The sequence below is a fragment of the Antrostomus carolinensis genome, unplaced genomic scaffold (genome assembly GCF_000700745.2).
Source record: "Antrostomus carolinensis isolate BGI_N321 unplaced genomic scaffold, ASM70074v2 scaffold17627, whole genome shotgun sequence".
NCBI classification, from domain to species: Eukaryota; Metazoa; Chordata; class Aves; order Caprimulgiformes; family Caprimulgidae; genus Antrostomus; species Antrostomus carolinensis.
Genome location: NW_010326879.1, coordinates 15255 through 34432, shown reverse-complemented (window position 1 = coordinate 34432; position 19178 = coordinate 15255). Strand labels below are relative to the sequence as shown.

The 19178-nt window shown below is 37.0% G+C and overlaps 1 protein-coding gene across 1 annotated transcript in view; it reads right to left on the bottom strand.

Annotated features, from left to right (window-relative positions):
* LOC114818737 (putative uncharacterized protein ENSP00000383407) overlaps positions 1 to 19178 on the bottom strand; it is a 41571-nt gene that overhangs the window by 7232 nt on the left and 15161 nt on the right. The window contains exons 2-6 of the mRNA XM_029085897.1: positions 14643 to 14780; positions 8542 to 8582; positions 6054 to 6091; positions 4536 to 4622; positions 697 to 764 (exon numbers count right to left, since the gene is read on the bottom strand). Of these exons, the coding sequence (XP_028941730.1) occupies positions 697 to 764; positions 4536 to 4622; positions 6054 to 6091; positions 8542 to 8582; positions 14643 to 14780 (372 nt within the window). The remainder of the gene's footprint in view (positions 1 to 696; positions 765 to 4535; positions 4623 to 6053; positions 6092 to 8541; positions 8583 to 14642; positions 14781 to 19178) is intronic.

Sequence of the window (19178 nt, the reverse complement as noted above, 5' to 3'; positions counted from 1 at the left end):
AGGACTTTGAGTCATTAACCACATTCCTTTGAGCCCATCAATTAAACCTATTCTCAACCCATCTCACTGTCCACTTTTGTTGTGTCATGTGATTTGTAACAGGTATGAATTGGGTGTTTAAGTAACATATTATCAAGGCAAACATTGGTCTGGAAGTGAAACAAAAAGCAAACCTCAGTTGTTCTAACTCCAGAGCTACACGTCCTTCCCAACTCTGAGGCTCACCAGCTGATAGGTTGTTACCTATTTTTATGTTATTGTTATTCTGCAAACCCAAGGGTCAGAATTCCTTAATTGCTCATACTAGTGGGATAACTAATGTAGTGTTATAAAGAGGAGATACAGTATATGTTTATAGAAATTCAGAAAGCATTAGGATACATATGCCAATATGGATCATACAAGACTGATCTAAACACTTAGTATAGATCCTGCTAGACACAATTCCAGAGCATCAATTTAACAAAAATGTATTTGCTCAGGTAAAGAAAAAATTTTCTAAGTATTAAAACCTATAGGGTCTGCATAATGACAAAGTTGCATAACTTAGGTAGTCAGACTCTTCTTTAACACTCAGCTTTAAAAACACACAGGTGTCCTGAGTATGAAGTTTAGGCTAGGCAAATACTGATTGGAAGCAAGAAATATGCATTTTATTTCAATGAAATCTTAGATTCAGAAAAGTAGTTCTTTCACCTGACATGTGGTTTCTTCTATCTTCTTTCCTTGCAGCAAATGTATCCCATCACCAATAATATTATCTTCTGTGAATGAGGATTAAAAAAAAAAAAAAAAAAGAAAATATACTTTAAAATGTCCTATTTTGTTATTCTGAGGAATATAATTTGAATTGCACTTGATATCATATCATTTAAACATGCATTTTGTCTCAAACTGCTTTGAAGTAAGACTACAGAACAAACTGGCAAACTGACTCACACAAAGAAAACTCATTCATGCTTACTTCTTCATCCATACTTAGTCCTTTGTTTACTAACCCAGAACCCCACCAAATGCTTCCTCTTGCCCTGCTAATTTCCAGCAGAAGAATGTAGAACATTCATATAAAAAATGAAGGCTCTGGGCAAAATTTATCTTTGCAATTGAGATCTGTTTATTTTAAATTAGATTAGAAATTGCTTTCAAAAGGTGAATGTCCTCCCATCTCTTCTTTGCATGGAAAGAGAATTTACCTTCACTACAATATGGAGCAATAATAGGTCAAATGACTCTTTGAAAAGTTTACTTTTAGTAAATCTACTTTGAAAGGTCTACTCTTACACCCCCTCTTAAGGCAAAGGATTCACCATTATACTACTGCAGAAAGGCCCTAGGGATTAGATTCCATCAACACAAATATCAGACGCACTCAGTTATTTTGTGAGAGGAAAAAAAAAAAAAAAGAAAAATTATCTGCTAATCATAGCCCAAAATGCTATCCTATTTTTCCAAAGTTACTAGAAACCAGGAAGAATGTGTTGGGGATTTTTTCCTCATGAATCTTAAATTGACCTCCCTATTGCTGCTGAGGAATATCTTACATCACCAAATCTCCCGTTTACATATTTTATTTTTAAAGCAAATTCTGAATATCAAGAGACTTTTTTTAGGATTCTTATTTTTCCTAAAAGAAAATCCTCTGCAAACAAAAATTATAATGCAATAACAAATATTATTTTACTTATAATTTTGCAACTTGGACGTTGTAAAACTGGGTTAAAATCCACAAATTATGATCTGGGCATCAGACAAGAAAAAGTAATGCTCTTTTCATATCCTAGTTCTGCTTTGAAACCATTGGCCAGCTGCATAGAAAACCCCATCAAACCATTTCCTTTATTTGCCACGTGTGTCAACAGAAAGAAGAAAAATGAGTCACAGAAAAAAATGTTGCACAAGTTTGCCTTTGAAGGCTTCTGTAAGAGCTTCTATGATTATAGGACAGTGACTTTCTACTGCAGACTTGCTGGTTACAATAAAACGAAAAGCTTTTCCAAATAATATATTACATTCCAAAATCTAATGTGACTGACCAGATTTTAAGATGTCTCAAGCACCTGCAAATCTCCTTGAAGTCACTGAGGGACAGATGTTTGACAATCCGGTTATTTATTTAAATATAGAGCTAGCTGGTCTTCTAGAAGCAGCATAAGTCACGACAAGCAGTGCTTATGCAATACTAGTTTCACGTAAGTGGGTTGTGTCTGGTCCTCAGGCTGATTTGTTTTCATCTCCTGCAGGCATCTCTGCTCACTGTGCCCCTCTGCTCTGTAAGCTTACTCTAGAACTCAAGTCTTGCAGTGTTCAGTCCTGCACCCAAAAGTCCTCTTACATCTTGTCCAAAAAAGGTAAATAGTATTATTTGGTAGCTGCTTGCAGCTGAATCACAAGGGGTAAAAAAAATTAAAAAATAAAAAAAGGTAACAGATATATGTAAGCTGCAGTGTTATTTGCTTCCTAGTCTGGCAATGGGTACCAGTCACCTTACTGTGCAGTGAATTAGGAGCAGTGGAGAATTATGCCCACTGACTCTGGGAGGTGTCAGTTTTTTCCTGTTTGTCTCCATAATACTCTCTTATGGAGCCCAATGACTGTGACTTGCATAGTCGACTTTTTCAACAATTATCTGGTACTTATGACTTGGGTTTGGGTTTGTGAGAAAAGACAGGTATTCCCACTACTGTGTCTGTGGAATAGATATGATTTTACTGCCTTATCATTTTGGAAAACTGTTTTTTATAGAAGTTATACACACAGCAGCATTAAGGATCTAATCCAAAGGCTAGCAGTGTCCATGGATGTCTTTTCATTGACTTCAGTGAGATTTGGATCAGGTCTGTGAATACAGCTTTGAAGTAGGCAGAGAAGTCTATGCTGGCCACCACACATGGCTTATTATATCTAACAGAAATGCCTATTATGCAATAGATTTGCAGACCTTGAAGGATTATCTCTGTTAAGAGAAATGGTTTGATCAATAGTGACAAATTATCTTGATCAATAGCGATACACTGCAAATCTCCTTGCAATGGTTTTCATCACCGTGTGAAGGGGACTTCCCTTACAACAATTTTACTGCAGTAGGGGAAAGGGAGATTTTTATTTAGCTGCCAGCTTTGCTTCCTGTTCCCTCTGGGCCCCTGCCCTTCAATTACAACACTTGTCAGCTTTTAAAATGTGCACTGCTTCTTTTGCATGCTTTGGATATTTAAAAGGGTAAAAAAAGTCTTGAGTAGAAAAGACTCTGGAGGAAGGTCAAAAAGTTCTGTTTTTCTACCTCCACACTAACAAACTCTGTAGTAGTGTGAAGAATTATTCCAAAATGTTCTTGGTTAAAAGTAAGGCTTGTCTGGGGAGAAATGCCTAGTTTGTCTTTCACCTATCATTGCAGACTTTTCCCTTGCAAGCCACTGAGACTCACTGAAGGTCCCTTTTCACCTCATCGGTCTATCACAAGAGCAAAGTTCCTCTAGATTTTCCTGTCATCTCTCCTTTATGGTTATGGATCCAAGAAACCCAGTTTGCCAATACATGGGCAAATATATTAGTTATTGCAAATTCAGATCTGATTTCCAAGCATTTATCTTCAAGTGGTAAAGTGAATGAAATCCAGAGGGAAAGCTGGTGCCCTGTCCTATACTTTCTTTGGCATATTCAGGTAACAGTGGAATCTCCTAACAGTGGGTGATATCTACACCATTTGTACAGGAGATATTTTAATTTTAGTCAATGGCTATCTTACCACCTTGTTGACTTAAGCAGAGAACAAAATATACATCCACTTTAACCTCACATATCTTGGTTTCTGTTTCTGCTAAACCTTTTCTGGTTTGGTCTGATTAGGCTACAATGCATCTACCTTGACTTCAAAAATTAAAAAAAAAAATTCCATTAGTGGAAGCAACATTTAGTGGATTATCAAAGCATTTTGATTTTTAAAAGTCTGTTTTATACTTAAATAGACAAGGTGATTACTCACTTGTTATTTTTCATAGTTATTTTAATGAATTTATACTGATTAACTCTTAAGCAGTATCAATTTCCCATATATTAGCTGTAAGGCTGTTTCAATAAAGTTAGTCAAAACAGGGTTAGAAAGAGAATTGGACAAAACAGTTGCCTGCAAAATTTTGCCAACTTTCTTTTGCACCTGTCACATGATTTCTTTTTTTTCCTGGGAAAAGTTACTGTTTCCTGGTTGGATACCTGGAGCAGTGTAAAGTATACAGGGAACGTGGATTCCTACTTTATTACAGTTGACAAGCCCTATACAACAAGACTATGATAATTTACTGTAATGGAACACTTCTTTGGCCTGGGGATTACAGACTGAATTGCTCACTCTCAGTTTTAAGGTAAGCTTTATTTTAACTACCTTTTTTTTTTTTTTTTTCCCTTGAGGACAAGAGAAATCTAAAAAGGACTTGACAAATTATTTAGCTAGATTATTGGTGAAAAATGAGAAATTTTCCTAGGTGCCCTTTAAAATACTTTGTGGAAAATGCAAAATCAGCTGAAATATGTTTAGCAATTACCTTCAAGCTGACAGTGCCTTCTGATATACGAATCATTCTCTGTCTTCCTGGAACCCTGCCAAAGCGTGCCATTCACATTTTTCCTGTCTAAAGTAAAAAGCACAGAGAACAGTCATCTGAATTCATAGAAAACCTGTGAAATAACAGGAAAGTCTATAAAAATAGCATCAGAATGCAAATCAAACAAGCTTGCAGAACACTGTAGCATCTGCTCAAACACAGAAATGAATTGATGATTTCACAATATAGGAAATTTGATGGATGGATGGTATTTATTGAGGGCAGACTTCAAGTTTTATCAGCTTTTGCTGCTGTTCATTAAACACAGTTAAAACATGATCAGAATGATTGTTATCTTAAAACTGGTTTTAAGACCTAGGAACCCACAGAACATCTGTGTCTTTATTTTAATTCCAGGAACTGTATAAATATTATTTAATTTTACAGTTAAACAGCTAATGTGTTAGCAAGAAATAGCATCAAAGATCCCCACATCCGTGTCACATGTGCTCGAAGGCTAGTAATCTCAGCTTGAATGGGAGAAACTTGGTTGGCTTTGAGAACAAGATGGCCATTTTCCTGTTCTTTCAGTGAACTTCAAAATGGTTTTGCTTCACAGCATATTGATAACTATTAAGTTTTTGTGCTTTCTGGTTTTATTCTTTTTTTCATGTTAGGTTTCACTCTATGTCAGAAAATATTCTTTATGAAAGCACTTGTCAATTCTGTCAAGTGCTGGGAATTCATTACAGCCTGGATGCTGTAGACCAAATTGTATTGTTCTACATGAAAATCTTCCCAGTGCAGGGCTACCAAATGAAGTGTTAACATAAGGGAACTTCCAGCTCTCTGAGACACAGATAGTTATGAAATATAGCTGCATTGTTACAGGCAAATATAATAACCTTTTTACTCATTAAGAACTAGGTACAACAACTAAACCCAAACTCCAGACAATAAATAATAGGATGTTAACAGGAAGCTCTCACTGAAAAAAAGCAGTAATTTTTACTTTTTAAGAAACTGAGGATCATTTCCTACAGAGGATTTACAAAATAGAACCCATTGAATCACAAGCGTGGATAACAATGTGCAGCATCAGGATGGGTTGAAAACAAAATCACTCGAATTTCTTGTTCGTTGAATTTGTTTGCAAAAGCAAAGTAGTTTAAGACAGGAATGGTCAGTGACCTGATTTTGATTAGATCAGAGAGATTTCAATTTTTTATTGGAAAGATTAAAAGAAACAGTAGGCATGCAGAGTATTTCTCATGCTGTCCCATAAGAGGTTCTTTAAATCTCCATTTGGTTGCTATGTTTAACTAGTTTGTTTTCAATATCTACCTACAAATGTGTCTATGGAAAGCAGGGAAGGAGGGGAATAAATTGATAGTTTAACTGTATTTTTTCCTTTCCTTTGCATTTGCTCCAACAGTTGTAAAGCAAATCAGACCCTTAATTAAAGTTGGCTCTGTGAGATTAGCAAGTATATAGGAAAAGATTTAAGCAGTTACTAACCAAATGCTTCATTTTCAGACATGGACTTCTGGATGGATCTAAAAGAATTAAAAGAATTTACCATTAGCTGAAAGTCAGAATGAAAAACGAAAGCACATTTAATCAAATATGGATATTTTCAACCTAATTCTTCAAAGCAGGGCACAGGGATTTAGCTGTACAATTCCCACTGGCTTTAATTGGAGTTACTTGGCTTTTCTCATTCACCCAGACGTCTACTCCCACATGCCATGCAAAGCTCTGAAAGCTTGAGTTTTTATTCTGTAAAAATACGTTATTCAAGTTTCTTTTTGGAATGAAGAATTTGTGATTGAATCAGGGAGCCCATCAGGAAAAAATAAAAAATATTTTTCTTTAGACATGATCTGAAGTGTACTACAACCTTTAGAAATTAGTGTCTGAATTTTGGCGACATAAGAATGGATTGAATCAAAGAACTACATATGAACATACCATTCCCACAACCTTGAGTGACATTTTATTGCTCAAACACACCTTGAGCTTTTTGCACATTTCAATAAAGGAATACTCCTAATTCATGCTTCTATCTGTGGTCAGTGGTGTATAGATGATGACTTAAAGAATATACTAACTTAACAGAAGAAAAACTAATCTTTGAATTAACAAAGATTTACCCTGTGAATTAATTTGTTTCACTATATTCATAAAAATCCCAATGGATAGTAATTTATGAGCTAGAAGATGAAGCCAGAAGATTATACTAGATGAGACCAAAGACTCTCTAATCTTTGGTAATGATTAGCAGAAGGGAAAGAGCACAAAAATTAAGATCCATTTCCCAACTTCGGGCATGTAGGTGCTGAAGGGTTTCCTGAGCAAGAGTGCAACTTACTGGTTTTTTTTAAGGAACTGGTCCATAAGCACTAGTTCCTTTTGAAACCACTTGAATTTTTTTTGCTTCCAGGGTTCCAAAATTTAATTCTTACTGTCTAAACAAGGCATATTTCTGATTATTTTATTTTTGCTACTCTATTTCCTTTCATGCTTTGTTGTTGCCCCATTGTAAGAAAAAGATAATGACAATTCCTTATTCACTTTCTCCATATCTACAGAGAAGACCAATGTGAAAATTTATGCTTTATCAGTGGGAATGTCACACCGGGTTAGTGATGGTTGGACACTCACAATCAAATAATTTTCATTACAAAATCTTTTCATGTTGAGTAAAATTATTTTCATCCAGCTCACTCATTTTTTGTATTGATTAGTCAAATGATCTAGAAAACCCTTCTGAATTCTGATAAATAATTTAGAATATGATTAATTTTAGAATAGAATAGTTTTATTTGCATTATAAGATTTGGCACTGTGGCTATAGATTACTCTTTCTTTTCCTGGGGTAGACTTAGTTCTGATCTAAACAGGAGACTTTTAAGCAGCTAGGTGATTGCATCATATTTGGTGGGACTTGGTAGGGTAAACATTGGGTAAGGCCTACTCAGCAGTTTGGTTTCCTTAAAAGTGTTAAAAAATTATGAGAAAACTGGAATAATGAGTTATGACCATGCTTTAATTAATGGAATTTGGGAGCACTTTCACAGGGCCCTGGTTGGTCACAGATAACAGATCTCACAGCTCTGAGTGCATACATCTCTGTGTTTGCAGTTGATAAGTTATTAGTGTTTTTATCAGATGACCAGAAAGAGATTAAAAGTGTTACTTAAGACAAAGGAGCTCTTGATTGTCTTTGCAATTTTTATCTATTTTGAAATTTCTCAGAAATAAACATAGATAAGATTGATGCTCTGAAGTTAGAGGCACCCCACCTTAAAAAAAAAGAGAAAGGTCCAGGGATTTTCATGCCTGTCACAGATAGACAGATAAGGTCTGTCTCTATCATTCCATTAGTCAGGATTTCAGATTTCATCTGAAGGATACCACTTCAGTAATACAATAGCCTTCAATGTGAAGCAAAAAAAAAGAATTTTCAAAATAAATTCCTCTGCTTACTAATATATATTAATCATTAACCCAAACCATACCATTGCGTCTTAAGAAAAGAATGCAAAGCATGGTGCTGTCACAAATATACTCAATAAAATACAGTCTGACCTGCTTTGTCTGAATCATTTTGCAAACTGATTTTTTTACTTGGATTAAAAACACAAACAAAAAACTGTTCAGGAGATTATCAGGTCAATGGTACAAACATGCTTTAAAATAGGTTATCAATTCAGTCTTTCAGAAAAGCAGACATATGGTTAAACCAAGCTTAGATTAACTGCATTTGGATTTAGCCATTCTGGTTCTGATATTTTCGAAGAAATCTTTATGTATATGAAAAAATCAAGGCAAAAGAGCTTTAGTAATGCATTACAAGCTTTTCACTTGCTTTCCAACTGCAACATTAATACATGTACTCTGTGAGAATTAAAGCAACATTGGCAAACATTAATAAAACAACAAGGATGAAAGGTACAGACAAATATAGTGACACTGTGTAGACCTCAAACTGGTCTCAACTTACTTTCTTTTTTTGGTCACTGTGTTCTCAAAGTCAGGAAATTCCTTTTAAAAAGATAGAGAAAAAAGTCTATGAAAATCAATTTTTTAAAATTCCAAATATAATGTTTTCCTCACTGGAAAGACACTGAATGATGTACTTTTGATGCATGTTTTTAATATCCACTAACATTTCCAGCCTCTCTTTCAACAGCTGAAGCTGTAGAGGACACAGCACAGCAGAGGATGTGTGTATTTATGTGTCCTGATTTTAGGAGGCTTCAATATTCATGCCTCCCAAGAAGCTGACAGTTGTAATACCCCTGAAAAACCAGAGAACAAGACTCTTAACCCAGGAATGAATACAATATTTCTTTCATGGTATGATTCTTTTAAATTTTATGATGATAAAATACCATGTATTACAATGGCATGTGGCTGTCTGAGGGATACGGAAGGACGCAGACTCTGTAACTCCATTACATGCAGAGGAACGTGGAAGAGAGCAGGAAACTCTGCAAGTAAAATTGAAAGTTGGGCAAGTTGGCCTGGCAAAGCTCTGAGGGACATCAAATCAGGATCAAGCACTGGCCTGGAGGCAAGATCACACAACCCCCAGCACCCAGATGATATGTACCCTGACAAGATGTGGAAAGGAAGAGAAGAGTTATATGAGTGTTGAAAGAGTGAACAAAAGGGTGTCTCACTCTGCAAGTGATGCCCAAACATCTCACTGCATCTTTGCTGTCATAGTTACCCTGGAACTTGAAGTTAATTTTATCTTTAAGAAAGCCTGAGGATGTCATGCTAGGAGAGAAGAGATCTCTGATCCCTATACTATTTTGATATCTCCTGAGACAGAATATCAAAGCACTGTATCACTTTCATATCTATTTCTTCCAGCCTGAAAAGCAGAAACTAGGATAAAAAATGTCTATGATGAATGCCACTTCAATCTGCTGTGCAACAAGAGACGTTAAAAAAAATATAAAACCATTCATTTTATAAATATGAAAACTTCAGTGCATGAACCTATTTCTCATATTCTTATGTTTAATTTATTTCCTTTGTGTAATACTATATACATCTGCATGGCTCTGACCACAGTAATTTAAAAATGTCATCCAGGTTGCATGATGAAAAGCCAAAACATGTATTACCTACAACAATGTAACTGCATAACAGAGCATTTTATATTTTCTCCCTCTTCTTGGTAAAACCCATCATAGGTTTTTTAAACTTCTTCAGGACAGTACATTAAGAAAAGGCTGGTTTACTGCACTGAGGTGATTTTAGCTGAGTGTAGGAGCTCCTGTTAGCACCTGGACATTTGTGAATACTAATAATTGTATGTGGTTTCCACATTTTATTTTATTTTTGTATGTGTAGATTTTCTCACAGATGCTGTGTGCAGATCAAAAGAGTATACAGAATTTAAAATCTACTTTGAAATACTGCAAGCAATTTCTTGCTGAAAAGAAATTCAGTGTTTAGTCTTGGGACACATCTATTCAATAGCTCTAAATAAATGACTAGATGAGGTGCACAGAGAAGTTGAAAAATGTTGAAAAAGTTATTTTAAGACTCTTTTAAAAGGGCAGTGACAACATCTCATTAAAAAAAAAACAAAACAAACAAATATTTTATTTCAAAGAGACTTGTTAAAGGAAGCATTATGTGTGGAGGTCAGAGACCAAAAGATATTGTAAGTTAGAAACTGTGTATGACCAGGAAAAAATTGGAGACAGGGCCCTCTCTAAACCTCGATGTGGCTATATACCTGGAAAGGCTATTAATTCATAACTTCACATGCCAAACACCTGGTGTGGAAGAAGAAACATAGAATTGTATGTTTAACCTTTTGCTCCACAATTTGAAACCAGTGTTTCATCATTAGTTTCTTAAAATCCAGGAAAAGATGCACGTATGGCATTACATCATACATTGAGGTGATGCTGTTGGGAGTTCACTGGGTATCATGGGGTGCAGTGCCACAATGAAATATGGCAGTGGGTTTAAATGGCCATTTAAAAATGGCACTTTATATCTGACAGACCTCTTCCTGCTATCTGAATAAGCTGGCTAAATTGGGGTACAAGAATAAATTACACTTGTTTGTACTTTTTTTTTTTAAAGTATCTTTTCAGTATTTGACTACACTTAAAATTATATGTAACTTTAATCTGGAACTAAAAGTTAAGCAATTTTAAAAACATGATTTATCTTACAGTGTAAATTAAATTTCATCTAGACTCTATTCTCCACATTCTCCAAAGTACATAATTACCTTGTTTATGGGAACAATTATTTTTTTCCCTATCCCAAATATGAATGATCTGTTTTCTAAAAACAAACTGCACGTGTGGAAACTCAGCATTATGAAATTATTAATAAACTCCTTTCCTCCCTGCTTTTATCTAATAACTCTGAATTAAAGAATTGAAGGAGTCATTTTGATGTTTACAAGCAGGCTGAGAAAGCTAGAGCTCCTGTGTCTGTTAAGCCTTGCAAACAGGGAAATTATAATTTCAGATAACTAGCCCTCTCCTTTCCCTCACTGGAATCAAATGCCAATTATAACATTGTAGATTAAAGCAGGTATCATGACTGATTGTGATTTTCCTGGCAATAACTTAGAAAGACTGATAAATTATTTGGCACTTTTATGATATACAGGGTAGTCAATCATATCCAAAAATCTGTTTTTGTTCTTTCTGTCCGAGAATATTACTGAAGCTGAGCAACAGGCAAAGTAACCAAAAAGTTAACAGGCCAATTCCCTGAGAGGATTAAAATCAAAAGGCAAGTGCGTGTGACAGGCACAAGACAACTATCATATGAACCCAGAGCGGGAACATCCCAGGCAAAACATTTTGTACATATATATATGTGTGTGTGTGTGTGTGTGTGTGTGTGTGTGTGCATATAACAGGTCTTCTAAGTTATCTGGAGGAGAAGAATGGTGTGCATGAAAGAGAGGTTATTCTTCATCCAGGATGTGTCATTTGGGCATATATTTGGCCAGGAACGAAAATAATCACAGTTCAAAAAGGTGCCCAAAGAGTATGCTCACTGAATTATGTCCTGCACAGCTTCAGTGACCGCAGTACCCTATATTTCCCACATCTCCAGAAGAATGACACAGCCCACCTATGATTAGGACAAATCACAACAGACAAGATAACTGCAAGATAAATACCTTGCTGCAGTATAAGGAAAAATTTCCTCTAGCACTAACCTCCCTTTTTTGAGTTGAGGGGAGAAGACCTTGAACACCTGCTCTGTTGATTTCCAAAGTTATATAGAGAAAAGGGAAGGGGCAAAGCCTCCTAAGAAGGAACTGTGCTGTTCCAGGCTGCTCCACCCTGAGGAGATTTAACAGCTCTGTGGAATCTGCATGGCATCGGTTCAGCTGACCATTTAAACACACACTCAAGCCCATACCTACTTAGCAGTGCACTTAAGTATGTGCATTACTGAATAATGATAGATGGCTGAATCAGGGCCTGAGGGAGCCAATAATGTTCTGAATTTATCATGCTGTGGGGACCTCCCTGCAGCCTGGTACCAAGTGACGGAATTAAAAATGGGAGAGAAGTACAAATGGGCTCAGTTAATAAGCTTAACGGCTTCATCCAAGGTGTAGGTCTAATAACTCACATGCTAGAAATAGCAGATAAGATTACACATAGTCCTTTGGCCTTAGTGACATTTTTCCATAGTTCTTACTGCTGGCACGTCATCACTAATCTTGTTTTCCATTTCTAGAAAGTACTTTATAAATAATCATGTTGATTCTACAGCCAGTACAGTGACACAGCATCCAGTCGTTATTTTTAGTTAAGTGTTGAGCTGAATATTCTCTCAAAACAGAACAAAATAAACCATACAGCCATTCTTAGGAAGCTTCTTATTTATATCTAGCAAGACAATAGTTTGCTTACCCATTTAGCATTGCTTTTATGGATGATGAAATTTAAATTAAGTAATGAATAAATATGCCATCACTAAAATATCCCCTTTAGGAAAACAAAAATGTATAATAAGAGTTAGCAGAAACCAAAGTGCTAGATTCTTCTATTTGCTGCTGTATATATATCTTCACTGACTATGCAGTGCCATCCCACAAAACCAGCACTGAGCAATGTGAAAAAAGTTTTGCTACAGTTTGCTCAGATTAATGTACAGGATTTTCTAATCCTACACTAGTAGCAAATCTGCTTCTCTAGGCTGGCTCAATGAAAATAAAGTTTTGTATTGGAAAGGTTGATTACTTTTATTTAGCCAAAATATTTATGAAGCCTAACTCTAACATAATAAAGAGTCTGGAGTAATGCTGCCAAATCAGAAAACAGAACAAAACAAGAAAAAGCAAGAAACAAAAAGCCTTACGTGAACCACCACTACAATTTTAATTCTAAGTTTTACACGTTGTGAAAACCATAGCAGAGCACAGTGCTATGGGTGTGTCTTTACCGTACCTTGACAAGATAAAAGATAATTTCTAGTAGTTATCTATTGCAAAATGTATTAGGATGTCATATGTCACATGCTGGGTACAAACCAAGAAACAAACCCGCTTTTAATTTTCACTTTACTTTGTCTAAATACTGTTCCTAGCCGATGAACATCTCTTGGACAAGGAAATATTAGTGGAGTTGTCATTAGCTATTAGGTTGATCTGTAGTCACAGAAAATGGGAAAAAGACTGAATGGGTGTAGGAGCTGAACTCTAATGCTCACCTTTGTTAGCAGAGTGGCATGTTTCAATATGGTTGACACAACCCTAGCCAAACAGCTAGAGCTTCACACAACTGAAATACTGCAAGCACGTTATGATCAGGTTACAGCCATATTGCTCAACCATGATTAAATGCTCTTAGCTCAAATAGTTTAGAGGTGGCTCATTCTGATAGTAACAAGGTCACAACCTGATAATGGGGAGACACCTGTCATGCAGGAGAGCATCTCCTGCCTACTGCAGTAAGATTATAATGTAAGCATGTTTCAGGGCCCAGGCTCATAGATCTGTGCTGATGCTATGAGGAATCATCTTGAGATCTCTGTAGTGCTATGCTCTCAAAACCAGGACCATTATATAAAGCACTAAGGTGATTGTCTGGAAGGGAGAGACATACACGGAGTGAGATGGTTGCAGCAGAAGGGTCTGAGAAGAACAAGTTATTTCCATTTGTCTAGGAATTCAACAAGTGCATGCCACAATTCCCCAGCCATTCTCTTATCCCACTGACTCCAACACTCTCTCCACGCAAGTCCTGTGTGCAAATCTGCTTTGTGATAGTGCAACACCATAGATCCAGGAGTCTCATAGATACACAGTACCTAACCCAGCGTGCATATGGGTAAAGCTTGGGATAATTTCTGAAGGGAGTCTCTCTTCTTTGAATAATGAACATCCTGTTTTTATTCCTTTACCACACTGCATCATATGTTGCTATAGGTAGAGATAGCAATTATAAATAAAGGAGAATTGTAAAGCAGAGAACAGAGATTATGAAATTAAAAAGATTATGAAATTTAATATACTATGTTAAAGTATTTGTCAAAACCTCAATGATATATTATACCAATAACATACCAATAATAAAGGATTAACTACAGTAACATTATTTAGGAAGAAAAAACCTCAAAGTCAAGACAACCTCCTTCATATGTTTGCCTAATGAGGGCTTGTAAAATATCAAGGTTGTTCCAGTGGCCATCAGTTACAAAATTCATACAACCCACACTTTAGAAATGCATTTTTTTGTTAATAAAAAGGACAAAGACACCAATAGTATATCCTGCAGAGACAAACTCTACTATTATCTGTACCCAGCATTTTCATATGCTATTACTTGCAAAGAGAAATTCCCTCAGTGAAGCTGCACTAATCTCACTTTGCTGCTAGCTGTATAGAAACTCCTGACCTGTTTTTCAAGTGTGCTTGTTAAGACTGGACAGAAATCAGGTCATTGGCTACAGAGATGAAATTTGAGCAGTGGCTCTAAAGAGCCTAAATAGTTCAAGCTGGCAGTTAAGCCAGCTGAACACACACGTGCTTACATACAAAGTAATAGTTTTTTGCAAAATACATTTCATATTTTGCAATTAAATTTTACTTACCAAAGACATAGACCTATCGGGTGGTCCACAGTTTACATGCATGCTTGCTGGAGTGTTAGCCTGGCTGTCAATAGCAGTTGTATCCCTGGGTTCTTGATGTTCTGGGACAGGCTCATACAAGCTGTCCATTGAGCCCTCCTAGAATATATTTAAACAGATTTTCAAAGATGAACATTTGTAAACACATTAAAATAACAGTAATTAAAAAACCAAGCAGTTTTTGTGATTTACAAAATGGAGAGTGATTTTCCTCCCCTGTTTTTTGAAATCCTGTATTTACTTCTTTCTCTAAAAAAGCATACAGAAATTGTTTACAGTAAGTACCCAGGTGCTGCAGTTCACAGTATCATGGCTTCGATTCCACAGATTGACTGGGCTAAAGCTGAGGGTACAGCAAAAATGAACATTATCTGCTCAGAAGGAGTAAAACCAGGTGTATATCTCCACCTGAACAGGACATGAAAATTCCTATGAAAACTATAAACCATGAAAATTTCTATATACACTATAAAAATATTTTATAACTAGTACTTCTTTTTTAATGGGAAAAAAGTCCATTTGTTGCAGAAAGGTAACCCTATTCCTTAGAAATAAATGGAAACAACGCTGCCAAGATCCCTGAATTTGAGTCATGATTCAGGCCCCCAAAATAATGAGAATTGCTAGAATTAAAAATAAATTCCATTTGCATTCAAATTTTTGAACTCTATGTTATAATGTGCATGTAAGGGCTCTTTTTCTTCAACCACCAAGAATATAAACATTTTAACAGAAACTAAGATTCTCACATTTATCCCACAACTCAAAGAGCCAGGATTACATATACACACCACCATTCCATAATTCAAAAATTAAATTAATGCAGATGGCAAAACTAAAGACACTGTAGCTAATGGTCCTAGATTTTGGATGTTGCCACTTTGATCTGCACTGAATATTTTCCCAATGAATTTTGATTACTGATTTTAACTGCATTAATTAGGGAATAAATCAAATTCATAGAAGGGTGACTTACAGCAGAACAACATCATTGAAATTAACATGGTATATTATAATTTAAAAGCATTTGTTCCCCTATACTGTAGATAAACACAGATGCATATTTGAAGTTATATTGTTAGTATGTAAAGCTTTACAGGCAATATTATTGATTGGTGAAACAGTGGTTGAAAGACATGACTAATTTTTGCAAGCACAATGTTTGTCTATGGATCTTTATTTGTCTAGTAGAGTCTTGACAGTGCAAGGAAAACATTGTGGGAGAAACTTTACAAGTTGAACCTCTTGAAAATATTCAAGTTATATACTGGCGTTTATTCTGGGAACTAATGTGTTAATGCTTTTGGGAAAGTGGTGCATGGCTTATGAAGCATGCTTCACACGGCTTGTGCTCCTAACAGCCAGGTGAGCCTGGGTTTTGACAGCAACTGCATTTATTCATAAGAATAGTATTTTTTCTCACTGTAACTATGTTGCCATGTAGCAATGATGGTTCAGGCTTTCAGTCTGAAGTTGTGGACTGATCATTTCTAGACAAAGATGGCAAGTTTTGCCTTGTTATGCAATTCGAGGATTCTGCAATGTAAAATGTAACCTTATACTTCTTCTTTAATCAGAACTTCAGTGAAGAGAGTATTTAATCAAGAGTTGGAAGCATAAAAGAGAGCTTTGTGAAAGAGAGATCATGAGAGAGATAAAAAGAGTGGAAAAAGTGAAATGAGAGAGAGAAGGGAGAGGAAGAGGGTAAGAAAAGAGAGGAAAAGAAGACGAAGTCGGAAAAAAATTGTAAAGGAGAGAAGGGAGAAAAGAAAGCCATAAAAAGAGAGGAAAAAGAGATGGGGAGAGAAAAGAGTGTAGAGAGTGTGAGAGACAAAGGGAGAAAGAGCATAAGGGTAAGCATGTGAGAATTGGAAAGAGGGAGAGTGTAAGAAAGAGCTCAAAAAAGAAAGATGGAATGCAAAGGTGCAAGAAAGGGCAGGTGTGTAAGTAAAAGCAAGTTTGCAGAAAAAGAGTAAGTCCTTGTGAAAGAGTGAGGGCATGAGGAGTAGAAAGTGCATGAAAAATAATGAGGGCATGAGAAAGAGGATGTGTGCAAGGAAAGAAGGAATGCACATGAGAAAGAAAAGAAAAAGTGAGTCAATAAGGAAGTGCAAGCACACAGAAGAAAGAGTGGGTGAAGAAGAGAAAGAAAAAGATGAGATAGGAAGACAGAGAAAATGTGTGAGAGCAAGTGAGAGAAACAGTGAAAGAGAGTGAATGAGAGTGAGAGAGGGCAAGAATGAGTGCATGAGAATGAGATATCACATTAGAGACAGAGTTTGCCTGAGGAAAAGTGAACATGGGAAAGGGGATGAGTGCATGAGGAAGCACATGAGTGTGTGAGGTGGAGAGTAAATGCATGGGAAATAGCGAGTGCATGTGAGGAAGAGCCAGGAAATGGAAAAGAGTAAGGACACCAGAAAGAGGGAGGGAACAAAGGAGCAGGGGTGTGAGAAATGAAGGGCATTCAAGAAAAGGGAATACATAGAAACAGTAGAAAGAGTGCTAAAGAATGGGTGAAAAAAAAAGAATGCATGAGAAAGGTTAAATGAGAAAGAAAGCCCACATGAGAAACTGTGAGTGTGAGGGCATGGGGAGAGGTAGGCACAAGAAAGGAAGGCACCAGGTTGGGATAAAGCACATAAACATGTGAGAGCATAGTTGCATGAGAAACAGACAGTGTGTGCAAGGAAGAATGAGGGTGTGAGAAAGAAGGGCACAAAAGAAGGCCACAAGAAAGGGGGAGCAATCCAGAAAGGGAATGCACAAGAAATAAAGAGGGAGATAGCACAAGAAAGAGAGAGAGAGAGTGCATAGGGGCAAAAAGATGGAATGAGAAAGCAATCATGAGGGTGTGAAAAGGATCAAGCACAAAGTTGTAGGAAAGGGTGTGAGGGCCCAAGAAAGTGACAGTGTGAGAAAAATCAAGGACATGAGAAAAGGAGAGGGCATATGAAAGTACGCCTGCATGCAAGAAAGAGCAACCCTGTGAGAAAGTGCACATGAGAGAATGAGAAAATATATATGAGTGAAAGAGAGAGTAAGCACACATGAGAGGGAATGCTCACATAAAAGAGAGTGCTCGTGTAAGAAAGAGCAAGCACGACGGCATAGGAAAGGGTGGGTGCAAGAAAGGGCAGGGTTGAGAGCAAGAGAGCATGAGAGCAGAAAGAAAGCAAGAATGCAGGGAAGAGCGAAAGCGCAAGAAAGGGAAGAGCATGAGAAAGAGCAAGCACTTGAGAAAGGAAATGTGCAAAAACAGTGCAAGCATGTATGAGAAAGGGTGCAAGAAATTGCACATGTGAGAGAAAGACAAGAAAAAGTGCAGGAAAGAGGGAGGGAGAGAATATGAGAAAGAGAGTGTGCTGGGAAAAGATGGCATGTGAAAGAAATAGCAGGCACGAGGAATCAAGCATGAGGGCATGAGAAAAATGGGTGCAATAAAGGGTGCAAAGTCACAAGAAAGGGCACAATGATGTTAGGAAGCACTGGCACAAGAAAGGATGTCATGGCCTGAGAAAAGGAGCAGGCACAACAAAGTAAGTGTGGGTGGTAAAGAGATGCTCATAAGAGAAAAACAGGGGAAACAGAGTGGAGGAGCAAGAGAGAGGGAGAGGAAGAAGGAAAGAGCGGGAGAGAACATGAGACAGTTTAGAAAGAGGGAGAGAGATTGTATGAATAGTGCAGAGAGAGTGCACGTGAGAAAGAGATGGTGTGAAAAGGATTATGCAAGAAAGAGAAAGCATGTGCAAGAAACTGAGCACGAGGGCATGAGAATGAGTGACTGCGGTGGAGTCTCAAGAATTGGAGCAAGGGCATGAGAAATGGTATGAGGGTGCAACAAAGAAAGTGACATCACAAGGAGAGGAGCAAGTGGGTGAAAGAGCAGGACCATGTTCGAGAAAGAGCAGGCACAATGAGGTGGGCTTGAAGGCACAGGAAAGGGAGCTAATGTGAGAAAGAGCAAGTGTGCAAGAAAATTTGAGTGTGTGGGAGAAATGGCAAGAAAGAGATAATGTCTGAAAGAGCAAGAATGAGGAAGAATAAGAGGAAAGAGGACAAAAGAGAGAGAGACAGAAGGAGTGGGGGGAAGGGGGGGAAGGTAAAGCTCAAAAAGATATTGGGAGAGGGGCTGCACCAGAAACCAAGAGAGATAGTATGGCAGAAGGAGATAAAGCACACATGATAAAATGAGTGAGAGCATGAGACAGAACAAGGATGAGGTTGAGATAAAGTGTGTGAGGTCACAAGAAAGGCCGTGAGGTCATGAGAATGGGCGTTGTCAGAAAGAGAGTAAGGATATGAGGAAGAGAACAGCTTGAGAGAAGGGGAACAAGCACAAGAATGAGAGAATCATCAGCTGAGAGAAAAAACAAGTGCGCGTGAGAGAAAGAGAACTAGATAGATGGGGAGAGAGACAGTGAGAGAGTTAAAGACTCCCCAAGCAAAAATCTCTTAAGAAAGAGGTAGATAAAACTTGCATGAGAAAGAGTGGGC